This window comes from Sminthopsis crassicaudata, chromosome 1, assembly GCF_048593235.1.
Source record: "Sminthopsis crassicaudata isolate SCR6 chromosome 1, ASM4859323v1, whole genome shotgun sequence".
Lineage (NCBI taxonomy): Eukaryota > Metazoa > Chordata > Mammalia > Dasyuromorphia > Dasyuridae > Sminthopsis > Sminthopsis crassicaudata.
The window spans coordinates 703,730,348-703,747,592 of NC_133617.1; the positions used below are offsets into that span (position 1 = coordinate 703,730,348).

Sequence of the window (17,245 nt, forward strand, 5' to 3'; positions counted from 1 at the left end):
TTCCACATATGCAGCAATCAGTGGACAGTTTGTATAATTATAGAAGTGCTACACAATTATGCTAGAATCCTCGTGGAAATTTGTAATAATTCTAATTGTAATAATAATAGTATTGCTAATAATGAGAGCTAACACTTACATAGTGCTTTGCAGTTTACAAAGTGAGCACCTGTATCATCTCATTTGAGCCTTCAAATAGCTTTGTGAGGTAGCCACTATTATTAATAGCTTCATTTTGCAGATGAGGAAACAGGCTGAGTGGGGTTAACTGACTTGCCCCAGCTTACACAGCTAGTAATTATCAGAAGCAGATTTTGAACTCTGGTCTTTCTGACCCCAGTTGATTATAGCCACCACACAGAAATTTATATGGGCTTTACCCTTCCTCCTTCAGCCGGTTCTTTAAAAAAAAAAAAAAAAAAAAAAAAAAAAAAGGAACAGAATTTGAATAAGAGAAAGGAAGGAAAACAAAGCATTCCAGACCTGAGCAAAAGTCTGGGGGGTGGAAGGATAGTGGTGGTGGTGAAAGAGTCTGCAAGTAGAGTTTGTTGGGGAAAGGAGGATGATGGCTGGTCAGTGGAGGCTAACCAGAAATAAAGGCTCAGTTGGGAGAGTAGTGAGAAGAGTTGATGCTTGTTCCCTTAAGAGGAGAAATTTAGTCATTAGGGACCTAAAGAATCTTTTTTTTTTTTCTTTTTGGTGAGGGGAGGCAGTCAGAGTTAAGTGACTTGCCCACATTGCTAGTAAAAGGCCTATAAGTCTTGAGAGCTGGAAGAAATCTTAGAGATCACCTAGTTCAACCCTTTTATTTTACAAATGAGGAAACTGAGGCATTGCCATTACCTCCAGGTTAAATCATTTGCCCAAGGTCACACAAGATGTGAGTCTCTGGAGCTAGATCTGATACTTTCCCACTCCTTCAATACTTCAGTGACTATGTGATTTCCTCAGTGTAGCCATGCCTTTCTCTGGCGCACAGCAAAGTGTATCCATATCCTTGTTACTCTTATTTTTAAATATTATTAAGTCTACATCCTTTATAATCTTTATTTTTCCCCAATAAAAACTGGAATCCAGGTACTTTTGTCAAGGAGTAAGCTCCTTCCTATTTTGTCAATTGCTTCTTGTTGTATAAGGTCAGTCAGTTACTCAGCAAGTATTTATTATGAACTTAATATGTTCCAGGCACTCACCTACGTTCTAGGGAAAAAATACAAGCAAAAGAAAAAATGGTTCCTGACCTCCAGAAGCTTACATTCTAATGGAGAAAGGCAATTTGTCAAAAGAAGATAATATATCAAAGAATGGGGGGGGGGGGAGGGCACAAAGATAACTTAGTGGAGGGGGGTTTCTGAGAAGAAAACATGGCTGTTTGTATATCCTGCCAATTGGAGGCTTTTGTGGGGACCTAACCAATGAAAGCCAGAGGCCTGAAAGGCCCAAAGTGCCAGATGGTGGAAGGCACACTAGATAAATGCTCAAAAATTACTTCAGAGGTTTCTGGTGATTGTTTGCAGTTCATGAATATTTATAATACCTCAGAAGTTAAAACATTTATTTTAATAAATCAGAAGCACTCTCCAAGTCTTAGCCCTCCCAAAAACCCAAGTGGATATTTTTCCAAATTATATTTAATAAATTTATTACAAACATATTTTCTTGTAGTAAGATCAATCAGAGATTTTTGTGTTATAGAATTGATAAACCAGGATACAAAGTCAGGATATTTGATCTTAGCAAAGTGAACAGAGTCCTAAATTTAGTATTATAAGATCTAGATTCAAATCTCAGCTTTTCCTCCACCTGGGCAATGTGATAAGTCAGTCACTTGGTCTCTATGACCCTCAACTTCCTCATCTGGAAAATGGTAATTGAACTAAAAGATATGAAGATCCTTTTTAGATCTGAGTCTTTGATGTTAAACTCCCATTTCCAGAATTTTAAATTTCTGTTGCTTCCCTTATCTTTCAGTTGCCCTTGCTGCTGCTGCTGCTGCTACTATTGCTCTGTTACTACTACTGCTACCACCACTACTACTACCACTAGCTAGCATTTATATGGCACCTACTATTTTTCCAGCCAGTATGCCAAAGGGTTTACTAATAGTATCTCATTTGATCATTACAACAATCCTAGGAAGTAGGTACAACTTTCACCTCATTTTTTAGATGAGGTAATGGAGAATGAGAGTAGTTAAGTGTTTTATCCAAGGTTTATATAACTCGTGAGTATCTGAAGCAGAATTTGAACGAGGTTCTTTCTGACTCCAAGCCCAGTGCTCTATTCATTGTGTCACCTAGCTGCCTCTAAATGATGTTAGTTCTGTAACTACCAAAGCTATTCCTAGTGGTTATTTAAATGAGACTCTCAAAAAAGAAAAATCCTATATAAATTTGAGGGATATATTTTATCAGTAGCATACCTATCTCATTCAGATTGGAGTTTGGGTTCATTGTTTAAGGGTGAGGGCATGCAGATCTGTGGTTTCAGTGGTATATACGGTCCCCTGAAAAACATATGTATTTTAGTCATTTACTTGGAATACAGAAAGATAAGTGACCTGTCCAAGGTGAGACAACAGTATGTGTCAGGCAGGAATTTACTAACTCAGGACTTCATGATTTTTAGCCTAGTTTCAGCCTAGTTCAGCCTTCTGATGTTGCTGATATGGTTTCCTGGAGCAAAGACTTGCACCTAAATAACTGTGATAAAAGGAAGAATGACATAAATGTGAAGCAGAGAAACAAGCAATGTGTTATGGGAAAATTGAGGAGAAATCACTTGTCGGGTTAGGTTTGGGAGATTTTTTGGAGGGGAGGAGCAGTACTTTACAGAAGAGATAGATTCTTATCTGGGCCTGAAATCAGCAACAGACAAGAGATGAAAATGAGGAAGGATTCATTCTAAACATGGGAGGATGGCTCAATTGGTGGCACACAGTGTAGAGAACATGATTCCAAAATATTCAGAGACACAGAACTGAAATATAAGGACTCTACTTTGTTCATATCTCCTTAAAATCCTGAGAAACTAGATCCTTAGTTCCCAACTGTCTCACAAAAGGACAACCTAGTAGAGTATTATTGACCTAGAATTCAAGTTATCCTTCTACAAAATGCAGGATTCAGAATCCAAGGACATGGGGTTCACTTTCCAGTATGACACTGGCAATTTGTGTGCCTCTCTGATCCTCAAGAAACCTGGTTACATTTTAGATTTTTAGCTCTGTCTTTAATCAGTTGAATTGAACCAAACCTAGAATACAAAGTTGGGAAGCAGGTCACCATCTGCAGTAACAGAAGGATGAAATTAGAAAAATAATTTGGGTTTTCTGTAGCTTAAAACAGGGCTTTCATTAATATATTTAAGATTTTTTATTTTAAATTCTGAGTAGTCTGTTTATTGTAACAGAAAGCAAGTGATTAGTAGAAGTAATTAGTCTAGTAATTAGTAATAATACTAGTCACTAGTTATAATGTTACTACTAGTAGTAGTTCTACTAACTGACTTTATGCTCTTGGGCTGGTTAGTCACTCTTTCTTTATCATTTTCCTTAACTGTGGAATTGAGTAGGTTTCAATCTTCCTTATATGGTGGTTTTTAGGACCCAGAAAGTTAACAGATAAGAAAACATTCAGTAAGTACATAGGTGTGTGTTGTATGTGTGTATACATATATACATGCATTGTGTGTGTTTATCCCTATCACTTACTGCTTACACCATTCTTTAGGATTGCCTTGTAATCTGAGCACTTAATAAGTAAGTCAATAAATATTGCAGATTCAAAGAAAGCTTTTCACTGAAGCACTCCAACTTTCCCTAATAGGGAAGGAGGGGATTTCTAGCTCCAAAATATCAGATCCTCCTTCACAAAGACAAAGAAAAAAACTAACTTGATATGATAATAATAATAATAAGGATATTTACCCGTCTGTAGATATGGATTGTTACAAAGGTTCTTGTACAGTTTTGTGTGATTTAAGTCTTTAAAATCGCATTGAGATTTTTAGGGTATCCTCATTATTCTTATTGTAGCAAGATTATAATGCCAAATGGAAATAATAAGTTCAGAAAGAGCACAGCAAGTTTAAGTTCAGGAAAACCGAACTCTTAGAATGTTTTTCAAGCTGAAAAATTGAAGTCAAACTCTTTCCAAAAGTTAAATCCTTCTGTTTGCTTGCACGATAGATTTAGGTTTTTTACTTTCTACTTAGCTCTTGGGGGAGAAAAAGTCTTTATTGTTGTTTTTTCTTTCAAAAATTTGCTGTGGCGGAGCTGCGTCCTATCAAGAGAGCCTCTGACATGGCTCCTTCTGTAAAGACTCTCCTCCTCCTTTTCCTCCTCCTCGCGCTGCCTCCTCCTCCCTCCTCCTCCTCCTCTTCCTCCTCCTCTTGGTGCTTTTGCGTCCTTCCTCCTCCCCTTGCTGCTGCCTCCTCCCTCCCTCCTCTTCTTCCTTCTCCCTCCTCCTCCTTCTCTTTCTTTCTCAAACACTCAATCCATTTGGAGCCTGATCTTGTGCAGAAAATATCCCTGACATTTGAAGAGCTCCAGGGATTCAGTGAGCATGCTCAGTCCTTCCCTCCTGCTAGAAAGAGGAAGCTAGTTTACATAGGAGTCATACCAAGCATAGCCAGCATGTCAGTGCAGTTAACTTGCAGCGGGGCTGTGAGGCAAACTAGCGTGTCTTTGTCCTAGGAAATGTGCCTCGTTTTTGGGCCTTTTTTATTGCTTTTTTAATTTGAAGAAACATTCGCAAAGACTTCCGAAACTGCATTTTCATTCTAAGTCCAGGAAAACGGCACACATCCAGCTTCCGAATCAGCCCTTGAGGGGTTTAGTGAGTGTGAGAGCGCGCGCGTTGAGGTTTCTTTTTGTGTGCGTGCTTTTTTTCTCTTTTTAACTTTTACGTACTTTATTTGGATAGTTTGAGGCTGGACCTCTCGTTTTGTTTTTGATTTCCCCCCCTTTTTTTGTGAAATTAACAAAAAGAGCCAGGCGCTCGGAGCAATAATCGATTTTTTTGAATCCTCTGTACCGTTTTTGGGGCAAAAGCAAACAAGCTGGTTTTCTCTGCTAAGCCCGATAAATGCTATTTATGAAGATGGACCTGTTGAACTACCAGTACTTGGACAAGATGAACAACAATATCGGCATTCTGTGCTACGAAGGTAGATACCGCCGGCTCCTCGGAGAGAGTGACCTTACTCCTTCTGTCTGTCCGCCTGGGGGAGGCCCCTCCCTCTGATTAGTATTCTAACAACATTGTCTCGGAGGTTGTGGGAGCTGCTGGTCGGGGTAGCCGCCCGATCTCCGCTCGGGCTTTCCAGGCTCCCGTAAAGCTGAGGGGTGGGACGGGGGATCCGTTTATTCTTTCCGAGGCGACAAAGTTGCCTTTGGGTGTTCGGTGGTTTTGAAGAGGGAAACTTGCTTGAAATCCTCCCAGGGAAAGAGTTTGCTGGGTGCTTGCTACCCGGATACGGATTGAAATGTGTGCATGTGGATATATGAACTGATCCCTGGGATACGTGTATAATACATATGTGAGAGTTGTTGGGGGGGGGGGGGTCGGTCTCGTTATTATCACTTAGTCCTGCGAACAAAGAGACCTTTAGTATCCAAGCCCAATTCCAACTGCGAGAGTGTGTTCCCTGTCTTGGTATGGTAGGGGTCTGGCATTTGTTCTGGACGGCACACACTATTTTTAGGCCTTCCAGAACTCGGGGATTGTTTGTTGTTATTGTTGTTGTTTTTCATCCGCCTGTGTCTGAGAACAAAAAGTTACAGTGGCTTTTTGTTTTAACGGAGTGATGGCTCAGAACCATAAAGAATTTTGCCATTCATTTGGGAGGACTGGTACTGCACCCATGTTAGATAGTACAGACTGGCCCTTTGTTTGATTTCTCATTTCCTGTATAGCTCTGAGAGGATTCTGACATTGAAGGATGTTTCTCCTCCCTTCCCCACTCCCCCACATTCTGGGCTCTTGTGGAAATAATTACACACAACACCCCAAGAAAAAAAAAAGTTTTCAAATTTATAAGATTTGAAGGAGGGAAATAACAAAAAAAAAAAAACCCCAAAAAACAAAACCCAAAAAACAACCCCAGATTTTGATGTTGTCATTTTTTCAATGTTTAACACTTAAAATCGCCTCTGGTTGTAGTAGAAGGAGAAAATCTTATTTCTTTAATTGGCATTATCTACGTGCAATTTGGAGAGGGGGTAATGGCCTGGCTTGGAGTGGCTAGGAAGGCACCAGTGAGGGGATTTGGCTTGGCAGTGGGAGTGTTTTTGTTGTAACCACATACAAATAGTGCAGATTCAAGAAGAGCATTTTCCATGTTCTTTTAGAAATTAAAGTTAGCATTTCTCTTGGACAAGAACGATATGGGGGTTGGGGTGGGGAGGAGACTATAATCCACTGGAGGATTCTATGAATTCAAATCACATGCTGGGAATATTCCTAAGGAAAAGGCTCTTTGCCTAAAACCAATCACAAACCTGTTCTCCCTCCCTTGAAAACATAAACACAAAATGCTTGTTCAAGTCGATTGTTTTTCTTTGTCCTTGTGGGGAAGGAGCTGGTATTTTGGAGCTAGAAATCCCCTCCTTCCCTACTTACTGTAGGTTGGAGTGTTTCAGTGAAAAGCTTTCTTTGAATCTGCTGCACAAAGTATTGACTTGCCTTTTAAGTGCTCAGATTACAGGGCAGACCTAAAGAATGGTGTAAGCAGTAAGCGATCCATCTTGTTTCCTTGGTATCTTAATACACTGTAGTTTGTTTTTGAAACTTTTTTTCCCTTCAATAGCTGGTGAACACAAACCTTTGTTTCACGTTCCCCTGCCCCTATTGGGTGATTATCTTCCCATAAAGAGTCAATAAAGTTTCTTTAAAAGTCCTCTCACAACATAGCTGTCAATCTTTTTAGATAAGGCCAAACCTTGTTAGGAAAGCTGATATCAAATTAATATTTTATGTCCCCAGCTGGCAGTGGTGAGGCTGAGTTGCTGCAGGGCCTGTCTGAGTGGTTTCACTCCTATTTGTGTAGGAATGAGAAGTCCCAGCTCTAGTTTTCTGCTGGTCCCTCTGTTACTTTCTAAGAGACTCTGATTTTGAAAGTAAAATAGATGTATGGGAAACAGAGATAATAGGCCATATAGTCTGTTTAGCTTAAGCATCTGTTCCTATTTTCCTTATTATGAACGTTAACATTATTTAACACCAAAATAAACACACAGGAAATGAAGAAAAGCAAAGCAAAATGTGAGTGGTGTTTATAGTGAGCTGTTTATGTCCTGGTGGTTTATTCTGTATAAACACCGCTCACAGCTGCGCTGAACCCCAAAGGGTGATTTTTGGAGTCAGGCACGGATCTTTCATGCCAGACCTTATGATTTCTTCAAGGGTACCTGGCTTAATCAGTGAAGACACTCCTTGCACAGAAGCAGGTCAAGACTCTTCTAGATCGCAATAAATCGTCTTTGTAAAATATTCCTAATTACCTGATGACAAGCCTCTGATGATGAGCCTTCCCGGACTTAGGTAGGCTGATCTGGGCCTGTCCGGGGAAGTCCTTCTTGCTAGGTTAGGGCCTGCCCAGCCAGAGCTTTTCCTTTAAGAACCCTGGGTCAGCCCCAGGTCCCTTTAAGAGCGCCCAGGGTCACTGCCAGGTTGTACTTATTAAGTAGATCCTTTGGGCCTTCTGCTGATGAGGTTCCATTGAGGAGGAAACTTGATCTCAGCTACCTAGCTCAGAGAAGTCATTTTGTCACTGTGATCTGTAGCTGGAAGGCCCTGTCTGGGCTCTCCTGTACTGTTTCCTATAATAGATGTATGGGAGTCCCTGGGTATTATTTGATTTCACTTATTATTCCGTGCCTCTTCTTAAGTAAGACTAGATGTTGGCAATATAAATCAGAAGATTAAAAAAAAAAAAAGTGTTTCAGTTTTCTTGATAAGTTATTCTCCTTGACTTATTTTTTGTTCTAAGCACTAAAAAAAGAAACTACAAACTTTAGGAGAATTGAGGGTGTCTGAGTACTCTCATTATTCCTTAAGCTTTCTCCATTCCTTCTTATTTATTCTAGCACTATTAGGTCTACTTAGCCAGTGCTTTGTTCTTTCCTCATTCAAGACCTTTCGGAAACACAGTCCAGATGAAAACTTTCCTTGACTTGCATGGAGAATAGCACCCCTCTCTAAACGTTGCCTGAAACTTGACTTCTTCAGGGTTTGAGTCTGGCTGACCAAGTCTGAAAAACTGAAAAGAAATGAGAGAACTAACCATAGTGTTTGGGTGGTTATTATTGTTGTTTTTGGAGGGGTGAGGGTTAAGTGGAAGAGGAGAAGCAGTTGGAGAAGGGCTCAAAGGAGGGGGAAAGATATTCATGATAATGTCTAGCAACTGAACTTCTCATTACAAATTAGCAGAATAATTAATTAAACCTGTTTTTCACTAAAAACAAAAAAGAAAGAAAACCCAGAAGAGTTAGCCCTAGACCAACAGAATACAAGCAACATTTATTTATGCCTTTCCATATAGAGGTCATTGGGAAAGCAGTGTTGTGCATTAGAAAGAGAGGTGGTCTTAAAAGAACTCAGTTTTGGTCTTGACTGCTTGACTATACTTAGGTACATTGGGTACTTTCCTCAGTTTCTAAACCTATAAATGGGAATACCAGTGCTTATACTAAGCACAAGGTCATTGTGAAAATATCTTTGAAATATGGAAACCATATATTTCTTTTTAATTTTGTGATTTTATCTGAGGAGATTGCTCCAAATGAGTAACTTGTGATGCAGTTGGGCACTTTCTCCATGGCACTCTAGGCCCTAGAGTTTCCTAAGAGCACTGAGAGTTTCCATGATTTGGATGTCTCTATCCACTATCTCATACTGCTTCTCACAACAACAATAATAACTAGCATTTATAGAGTATCTTAAGGTTTATAAAATGCTTTACAAACATTATTTTATCCTTATAGCAACAGTGAGAGATAGATTCTATAGAGGCTGGATAGTATAGTTGTTAGAGAGGAAGATCTGGGTTTGAGTACTGCTTTTATGATCAGTTTTATGATCCTGGAAAAGTCCCTGAACCTCTCAGGAGTATAGGCAGAGGTAGCCAACACAAATCGAAATGAAGGCTACTCAGCCGTCCATGAAGATCCTGGCTGGGAATTAACTTAGAAAACCATAAGTTAATAATACCTGTTTTACTGTATTTATATATATTTTGTTAAATATTTTCTGACTATGTTCTGATCTGGTTCTTTGGTATTCTGGAGTGCATGCTACTAGTGTCTGATACCTCTGCCTTAGACCACTTCTCTCTGAATTTAGGAATAGTAGAAAAGGTGCTGATATACCCTGGAGAATGAGTTTCCTTTCCTGGGAATTCCCTCCACCTGTGAAGTCCAGGGCCTCATCCTTATTTCTTCCTTAGTCTTTTAAAACTAAAATCAATTCTTGTCTCTGGGAATCCTCATGTATAATGTCACTCTTTGCTCACAACAAATTAATAAACATTTGTTAAGCATCTATCACATATGGACCAGGAACAGAGCTAGGAGCTGGGGATCCCAAGACAAAAACAATATCTGCTCTCCTCATACTTGTGTGTGCATGGAGGAGAATATCTGTGCATAATAGATAGATAGATAAATAAGTACAGGATTGGCTTGAGGAAAGAAGGCAGCACTACCAGTTTGGCTTGGGAAAAATTCATGTGAGAGATGACTCCTAATCTAGCACTAATGAGGGTGAAGATACTAGCAGGCAGTGAATTTCAGGCCTGGGGAAGAACTGGGCTGGATACCCTGACATTCCCATGTAATCTTGCTATGGCACACTTAGTCACTTAGGGATGTGCTCTGGTTTCTTCTTTTTCACATTTCATGTGTGTTTATATGGTCTCACCTCTTAGATGAGAAGCTCCTTGAAAGAATTGCTGATTTGCAAAGGAGAGGAATCTTCTGTTCCTCAAAGCGCCTTGGATGTTGTTGGTTTGCCTCAGATATAAAGTAAAACCAATATTAGATTAATTCCTTAGGTTGTCCTCATCAGGATATGCTTTTCAACCAGTTTTACCTGTGGGTTTATTTTCTGCTTCCATAGTTGTGTAGTGAAGGAATTAATGAGATAATGTCAAATAATACTTGTTAAACACTTTGTAGACTTTCAAGTATTTTGTAAATGAAGCTATCATCATTATCCTTACCATCCTTACCATTATCACCATCATTATTGGAGGCATCCTTCATTCTAGTGAAGCCCTGTTATTTCCCATACCAGGTAGGATAGCCACAGGTGAGGATGGAAATCCCTCCGGAAGGGTTAATCCATCCATTTCCTCTAAGATGGCTCCCACTTAACTTCTTGGTGTTCACAGATTGGCAACATGACACAAAGGAGAGATCTGGGGAGAGAGGACCTGGGCTCAAATGTTTGTACTGCCACTGTGTGTGACTGGACTAGTCACTGTCTCTGGCTCACAGTCTTCTCTATAAAATTGAAGGGTTGTATAGTGGAAGAAACATCAGCTCTGGAGTCAAAGGAATCTGTATTCAAATCTCACCTCAGACATTAGCTGGGTGACTTTGAGTAAGTTACATACAAAACTTCTAGATTTTAATTTCCTCATCTATAAAATAAGAGGGTTAGTCTAGATTAGGGTTCTTAACCTGGGGCTCATGAACTTTATCTTTACAAATATTTTTCCAACTGCATTTCAATATAACTGGTTATTCTGGTAATCCTTTGTGTTTTATTTTATACATTTAAAAGCAGTATTCTGAGAAGGGGGCATGATGCACTCTATCTCTCTGTTTCTTTGTGTTTCCTTCCCTCTCTCTGTCCCTCTTTCCTTCTTTGTCTGTCTGTCTGTCTCTCTGTGTGTCTTCCCCTTTCCCCATTTCTTGTGTGTGTGTGTGTGTGTGTCTCTCCTCTCTCTGTATCTCTCTGACACTGAATCATCTTGGGGGTCCCTTCCAGCTGTGGATAGTTCAGAGTAATGAAAGCTTCCCTCCCAACTGTAATACTGATCCTACAGTATTTTCAATGCATTTCTATTTGGACTATGCTTTAAACTGCTCTTAATGTTGCCTTCATTGTGTGCTTCGAAGCATTTGTATGTTGCTTGGTGGAAAATTTCTCTGCCTTTTAATAATGTGATTTATACTACCAAAATATGTCACACTTTATAGTATTCTTAAATACTGCAAGGCATGTTAAGTTTTAGAACTTTACATTGTTTGAGAATAAAAGAGAATTAACGATCAAGAGTTTCCTCCTTGTCTAGATTAGGACTTGCTGATTTGAAAATCCCATATTGGGATTTCCATGAGTTTTAGTGAATGGGGAAAGGGGGGGGGGAGTTTTGAAGAGCTCCCAGTGTAATGGAGTCTCATTTTCATTGTTCTTTCTCTAATTAGCTCAGCCATCAGGAAGCTGAGGGGAGCTTTGGGCCCTCGTGAGGTGAAAAGGCCATGGAGCAGAACTAGTTGGACCCCGGTCTCCCCAGTGCGGCAGAGGCAGATCAAATGACAAGTGCTTGATTTGGGGGGAGCCGGCAGGGAGAGTGGGGAGGTAGTCTTCTGGGGTAGAACATCTGTAACTATTTTACTGTGGAAACTAATTTTACTTTAACTTCATATAGTTGTTCCCTGGGAGTGTGAGTCCATGTGAATGAGGTCACTGGGAGGGGTTTGGGTTTCTAGAACATGACCAGGTGAGCCAGGAGTACTGATATCTCCAGCAGCAAGACTAGTTGCTTGGGGTTTCTACTTACTGCAGTTTGGGAACACTAAAATTTGGTTTATCCTTATGCTGGCCTTCATCACCACCCCCTCCCAATTTACACCCACTCCTCCCCACCCTGTGTCCCCAGATAATTTTCCTTGGCTGTTTATCTCTTGGAGTGTACAGATGGCTCTATTTGGGAAGGCAGATTTGTCTTCCTTCCTCCCTCTCTCCCTACACCCCCCCCCCCCAATCTCTATTGTTTAGATGTATGCTATTACTGTGTTCCTGGACCTTTGGATTTGTTGCAGGGAGAGATAGAAAAAAATGTTGAAAGATACAAAGAAATCCCCAGCAGCATGTGAGAAGACTCAACCTCCTTAGAGCTTCATCATGTGGATGTCATAGAAAACTGGGTTTTGTTATGATGAAAATTAGATACAGATTTATCTTGTGTCTATGTGTATAAACAGTTCCTCTGAGGGAGAGTGTGTAATATTATATATAGATATAGACACACAGAAATAGAGCAGGGCACTGTTGATGTGATTTAGTTGTAATTGTGTATTACATATTTAGTACTTCATGACTTTATTATTTAGCCCACAGTATCAGCCTTGCCTGGCATTGGAGGCTTTAGGACCTTTTTTTTTTTTTTTTCTCAGAGAGATCATGTATCCATTCCAAAACAATTCAGTGGAAGCTTAATATTAAATGCAGAGCCTGAAAGTAATTTTGCAAACTCCATTTGCTCATTTCTTTCCCTCCTAAAAAAATCATGTGCTGGGTTGAGTTCTGAAGAATGATTTCCATCAGTTTGCCTCTTCTATCCTGCATTAGAACATCAGTTTCTACTCAACTCAGTAGGCTGTTTTAATTTTAGTGTATTGTGTCTACATTATATTTTACCCCTCACTATGAGCCAATTTCTGGTAGTTGAAAGGGTGTTTATTTACTCAAATAAAATATAACTTATCTTCTTAAGGTCCTCTCTAGTTTGCTGCTATTTATATGATCTTTCAGTAGGCTTACATTTCTCTCTGTTGTTTGCAAAGAAGTTAAGTAAACATAGCTCACTGAAATAGTTTTAGTAAATGATTAGAGGAAACTCCATAATGTCCTTCCACACTCAATTCCCAGGACTTTTCAAGAAGAAAAAGTGGCAGGGACTACCGAGAGAATGTCTTTGCTCAATACAAAATCAGTAAAAGATACTTGGATCCTACCATGTTCATATCTTGGAGTTTCTTTTCTGTTCTTCCTTTACCTCCATTTCCATAGTTTACTCCATAGAGGCTAATAATGGTGCTATAATGGGCATATCTACCTTTCTTTCCCCTTCTTTCCCCCCAGTCCGTGTTTACTGGGAAGAAATATATTGCACAAATAGCAGCGTAGTGGAAAGGACAAAGTAGAGAATCATTTTGGAAATTCGTGGCTTAATTAGTGTCTGTAAGCAGCAAGTTTAGTTCTGCGTTAATAAGCAATTTGCTTAAAGGCAGCAACTGTTACTAACAAGTCAACTTTGTGGCAGTGCCAGGTTTCTTTGGATTTAAATCCAGGGACTTTCTGGATACATAGAAAAAAGCTTAAATTGCTCCAGTGTTTAAACAATACACTACATTGTATAGAAGATTGTTCAAAAGCAACAGACCTCCAACAACAGAGTGCATTGTGTACACTCTGAAATTATGAATGAAAAAGAATCATCCATATGTATTGGTTTTGATTTTTATTTTGTATCTGTTTTGCATGAAAATAGTTGCCTCTTAGTTCTTTCTAGACGCTAATGCAGATGGAGCACTATGATTTGATTCTGGCAGAGTCAGTTCCAAATTTTAATATGCTTGTTGCATATGCACTCTGCCAAGCAATTTAGCGAAGTTGTTTACACTACCCATAAGCCAGCAGGACAGAGCCTATAATTCTTGACTGATAATAGTGGAGGTAGTGATGAGTGCAAATCTCAGGAGTTTTTTTCCCCTTTAAAATGAGCAAAATTCTAATTATAAGGTAACACCATTAAAGAGGCATACATTTGGCATCTTTTTTCCTTCCCCTCTTCTGTATTGAAAATGCTTGTCTTTACATGTGTTTTTCAGATGGGCAACTGACACAATATTGCTTGACCTTACAGAGGATTATTATTTGCTTTTTCTGCTGGAAATCTTTGCTCGGTTTGGCAGTGCTTGAAATAACTGGCCAGGAGAACCCTCACTATAAAAATGTTTCCTTGGAGTGTTCTGGATAGCTTTAAAAGACCCCAGGTTCTGGGGAAGAACTTAGAGAAGAGTAAGAAGATTAAACAAATAATATCAAATCAATCCTTGATCTAGAACAAGGGCTGGAATCTAGCTCTCCCGATAAAGTTCTCTGCCTCTGTTATGACCAGTAAAGAAAGAGAGGCTGGTGGGGGGAACCATAGGAAAAAAAAAGAGAGAGAAAATTAGAGCCTTGGAAAAGAGGAAAAGAAAGATACTAGCAAGGAGAAAAGAAAGGAAGAACTGGGGCAAAGAATTAAGGGAAAGTAGACTCTAGGATCAGTGTTAATGGGAAACTAATTTGTCCTGCTACTCACTATTCCTTTGAACCATGGGCAATAGAGTGAGGTGTCAGGAATTTTCCTCAACTGCTTGCTGAAAGTCTAATTTGTTCCCTGGGGAAGTTTAAGCTGATCTGGTTTCATTTTCAAGCTTTAATTTTTTTTTTTCTTAAAGTAAATCTTATGGATCTGTGAAGATTTCTTATGTATTAAAAAAAAAAAAAAAAAAACTTGTTGATTTTTAGAAATTTCCTTTGAAACCTTAGAAAGATCAGTCGTGTTGCTGGTATTTTGATATAAAAAAGCTCTTGGCCTTATTTTTTCATTTCCAGATTTCTGGAACAGTATTTGAGAATTTCATTGGGAATAAGCATTCTATTGCATTGTTTTAAGTCTTTTAAAAAAAATCAAGGATAGTTCTTTTAGTCTGTAGGTATCTTCCTCTGTAAAGGGAGGGAAGTCCCTTCCAGCTCAATATCTACTACTTGATGCCATTCGATGTAATATGTGCTTGTGTTGTTTTGGTCTGGATTGTGATTTCACCTGTGTAGGTTTCCTTGTGTGTCATTTCCCTCCACCAATACAGATCTGCAACTCCATGATCACCTTCTAGGCTCTTATCCTGGGTACAGAAAGGTTAAGGAAAGGAATAGCACTAGTGAGCAAAGAACACCAGAAAGAGTTCTTCAGGAATAATCTGAGCAATGGGCAGCTGCCCAGGACATGTAACCCTTAGCTCAGGCACACTGGGCATACAACTCAGAGAATTTAGGTTCATTTCCTAACTCTGATTATTATTAGCTGTTTGTTCTTGGACACATAACTATGTCCTTCTGGAATTCCTTTTTTTTTTTTTTTTTCTTCTTTGTAAAATTGGGATATTGAACTAAATGAACTCAGAGGTTTTTTTCTACTTTAGCATTCCTGGGTTCCATGCTTTCCTGGCTGGTGGTTCATAGTCAGAATAAAACCAAATATTATATCTGCTGAAGGCTGCATAATATGTCTAATGGCCCAATGTTCATCACCTCATTCTTGGGTTTCAGGGAAAATAGCTAAGAGGATGCTTGGGCATCTTCCTTTTTTTTTTTTTTTTTGTTTTTGTTTTTTGTTTTTTGTTTTTAACTTATTCATTAGATCCTAGTTTTATTTATGAAATGTAGGAAAGCTACAACTCCCTTCTAAAATGTAGAGGACACATATTTCTAGAAGTTTAAGGGTAAAACCAATATATGTACATTTCCCTGCTCCCCCCAGTATAATTTCCCAAAAATAGTAGTTTATTATTATAAGATTTTTTGGTAGTCATTTATCTGCAGTAAGATTTTTCAGAGGAGCATTTCAGCACAGTTCTTTGAACATAGTTGATGTTCAGTAAATATTTATTGAATTAATGAAAGGTAAAATAAGTCATAGCATCAGAGATTTTAAAATTGAATGACACCTTAGATCAATTTGACTAGTCCCCCTCATTTTACAGTAAGGAACCTAAGGCCTGAGAAGAATTTGGGTCTAGTGTCTGAGTCACCCTGGAACTCAAAGACAGCTGGCCCTCAAATTGAGGTACCCAGCCTGTGTTTGCAGGGCTCTTTCCATTATACAGTAAAGCTCTTGGGTTCATTAGGAACTGTTCAGATGATGCTGGAGACATTTAATCAGTATAAGGCTCCAAACAGGTGAAAATGAGTGAAATAATGAGTCATTACTAGGATAATTTGCTAGGTACAGATGGCCTATCTGGCTCCCTCAGGACTTTCAAAATTAGTAAAAAGGAAAGAGCTCTGGATTTCTGGTTGGAGGGTCCAAGCTCAAACTTTGTCTCTGTTGTATGACTTTGGACATGTCTCTTCACTTTTCATTTCTAAAGTGGGAGACTTGAACTTAAGACTCTGTCAAACTCAGATAGAAACAAAAGATACTGCATCATAGGTAAGCATCCCAGAAGGCCTCATATTGGCTTAGAAAACCACATATTAACATTGTCTTCATTTTATCATATTTTTATTTTGTGAAATACTTCCCAATTGCATTTTAGTCTGGTTTGGTCACACCTAAGAGTGCTGCTGGCTGTGTTTGACACCTCGGGGCCAGATGATCTCAGTAGCAAAGATACCACATCTCTTTTCTATCCCCTTGAGTACCTAAGATAATCCTGGGCACATTGTTGTTGGCTTAATTTAGTTTCTTCTAGCTCTAATCCCCTGATCTTTGGTAGGAATGGGAGGGGGGTGTGTGCCTTGAATCACATTCAGTCTTAACTCTACTAGACAAGGTCAGTGGTAGACAAAAACCCTTTTCCATTCACCCAGTCTCTGCTTCATATGTAAAGATCAATCCAATCTTAATTTTATATCAAGTTAAGTCTTGTGCCCAAGCTTAGGTTGTATTCTTGGCAGATATAAAAAAAGAAATGGTCTTGGCTCTTGGAGAGGCTTTATGTATATAAATGAAATAAATAAGGAGTAAGCTCTTCTTTTTCCAATTCATCCTCACCAATAGGCCAAAATCATCTTCTTTTTAAAAAAGGGATAAGATAACACTCTTCATCCTGGTAAGACACTATTTATATTACATGTGCACTTTACATATGTTATATCCCAACAAAATCAGACTATTAGCTGCTTTCTCTCTGTGCCTTCTCCAGGCTACTTACCCCTTTAGATCTCAAAGGGCTTCTTTCCATTTCTGCTGCAAAGAATCCCATCTTCTTTGAAGACTTGGCAGGTGCTATTTCTTCCTCAGTTTTTCTGACTTTTCTCCCCTATTTTCGAACTGTTAATGCTCTCTTCTCAAGTTATCTCTCCTTTTTTATTTATCTGTGTTCATGTTGTATTTCCCTAGCAAAATTTCTTGATGTTCTTTGGGATCCTTTTGTGCACGTGTGGATGTGTGTAAATGGATGGACCCACCCATGTTTGTGTGTGTATCCTGAGCCCCTCACATTTAATAAATGCTTGTTGAA

The 17,245-nt window shown here is 39.1% G+C and overlaps 1 protein-coding gene across 4 annotated transcripts in view; it reads left to right on the plus strand.

The window, feature by feature from the left end:
• VGLL4 (vestigial like family member 4) overlaps positions 1–17,245 on the plus strand; it is a 201,168-nt gene that overhangs the window by 103,214 nt on the left and 80,709 nt on the right. The window contains exon 1 of one of the 4 annotated variants that reach the window (XM_074283899.1): positions 4,489–5,169. The exons of the other annotated variants lie outside the window; for them this stretch is intronic. Within the exon in view, the coding sequence (XP_074140000.1) occupies positions 5,088–5,169 (82 nt within the window). The 5' untranslated portion in view covers positions 4,489–5,087. Of the gene's footprint in view, positions 1–4,488; positions 5,170–17,245 lie in introns of those variants that run through there. 4 annotated transcript variants of the gene reach the window in all.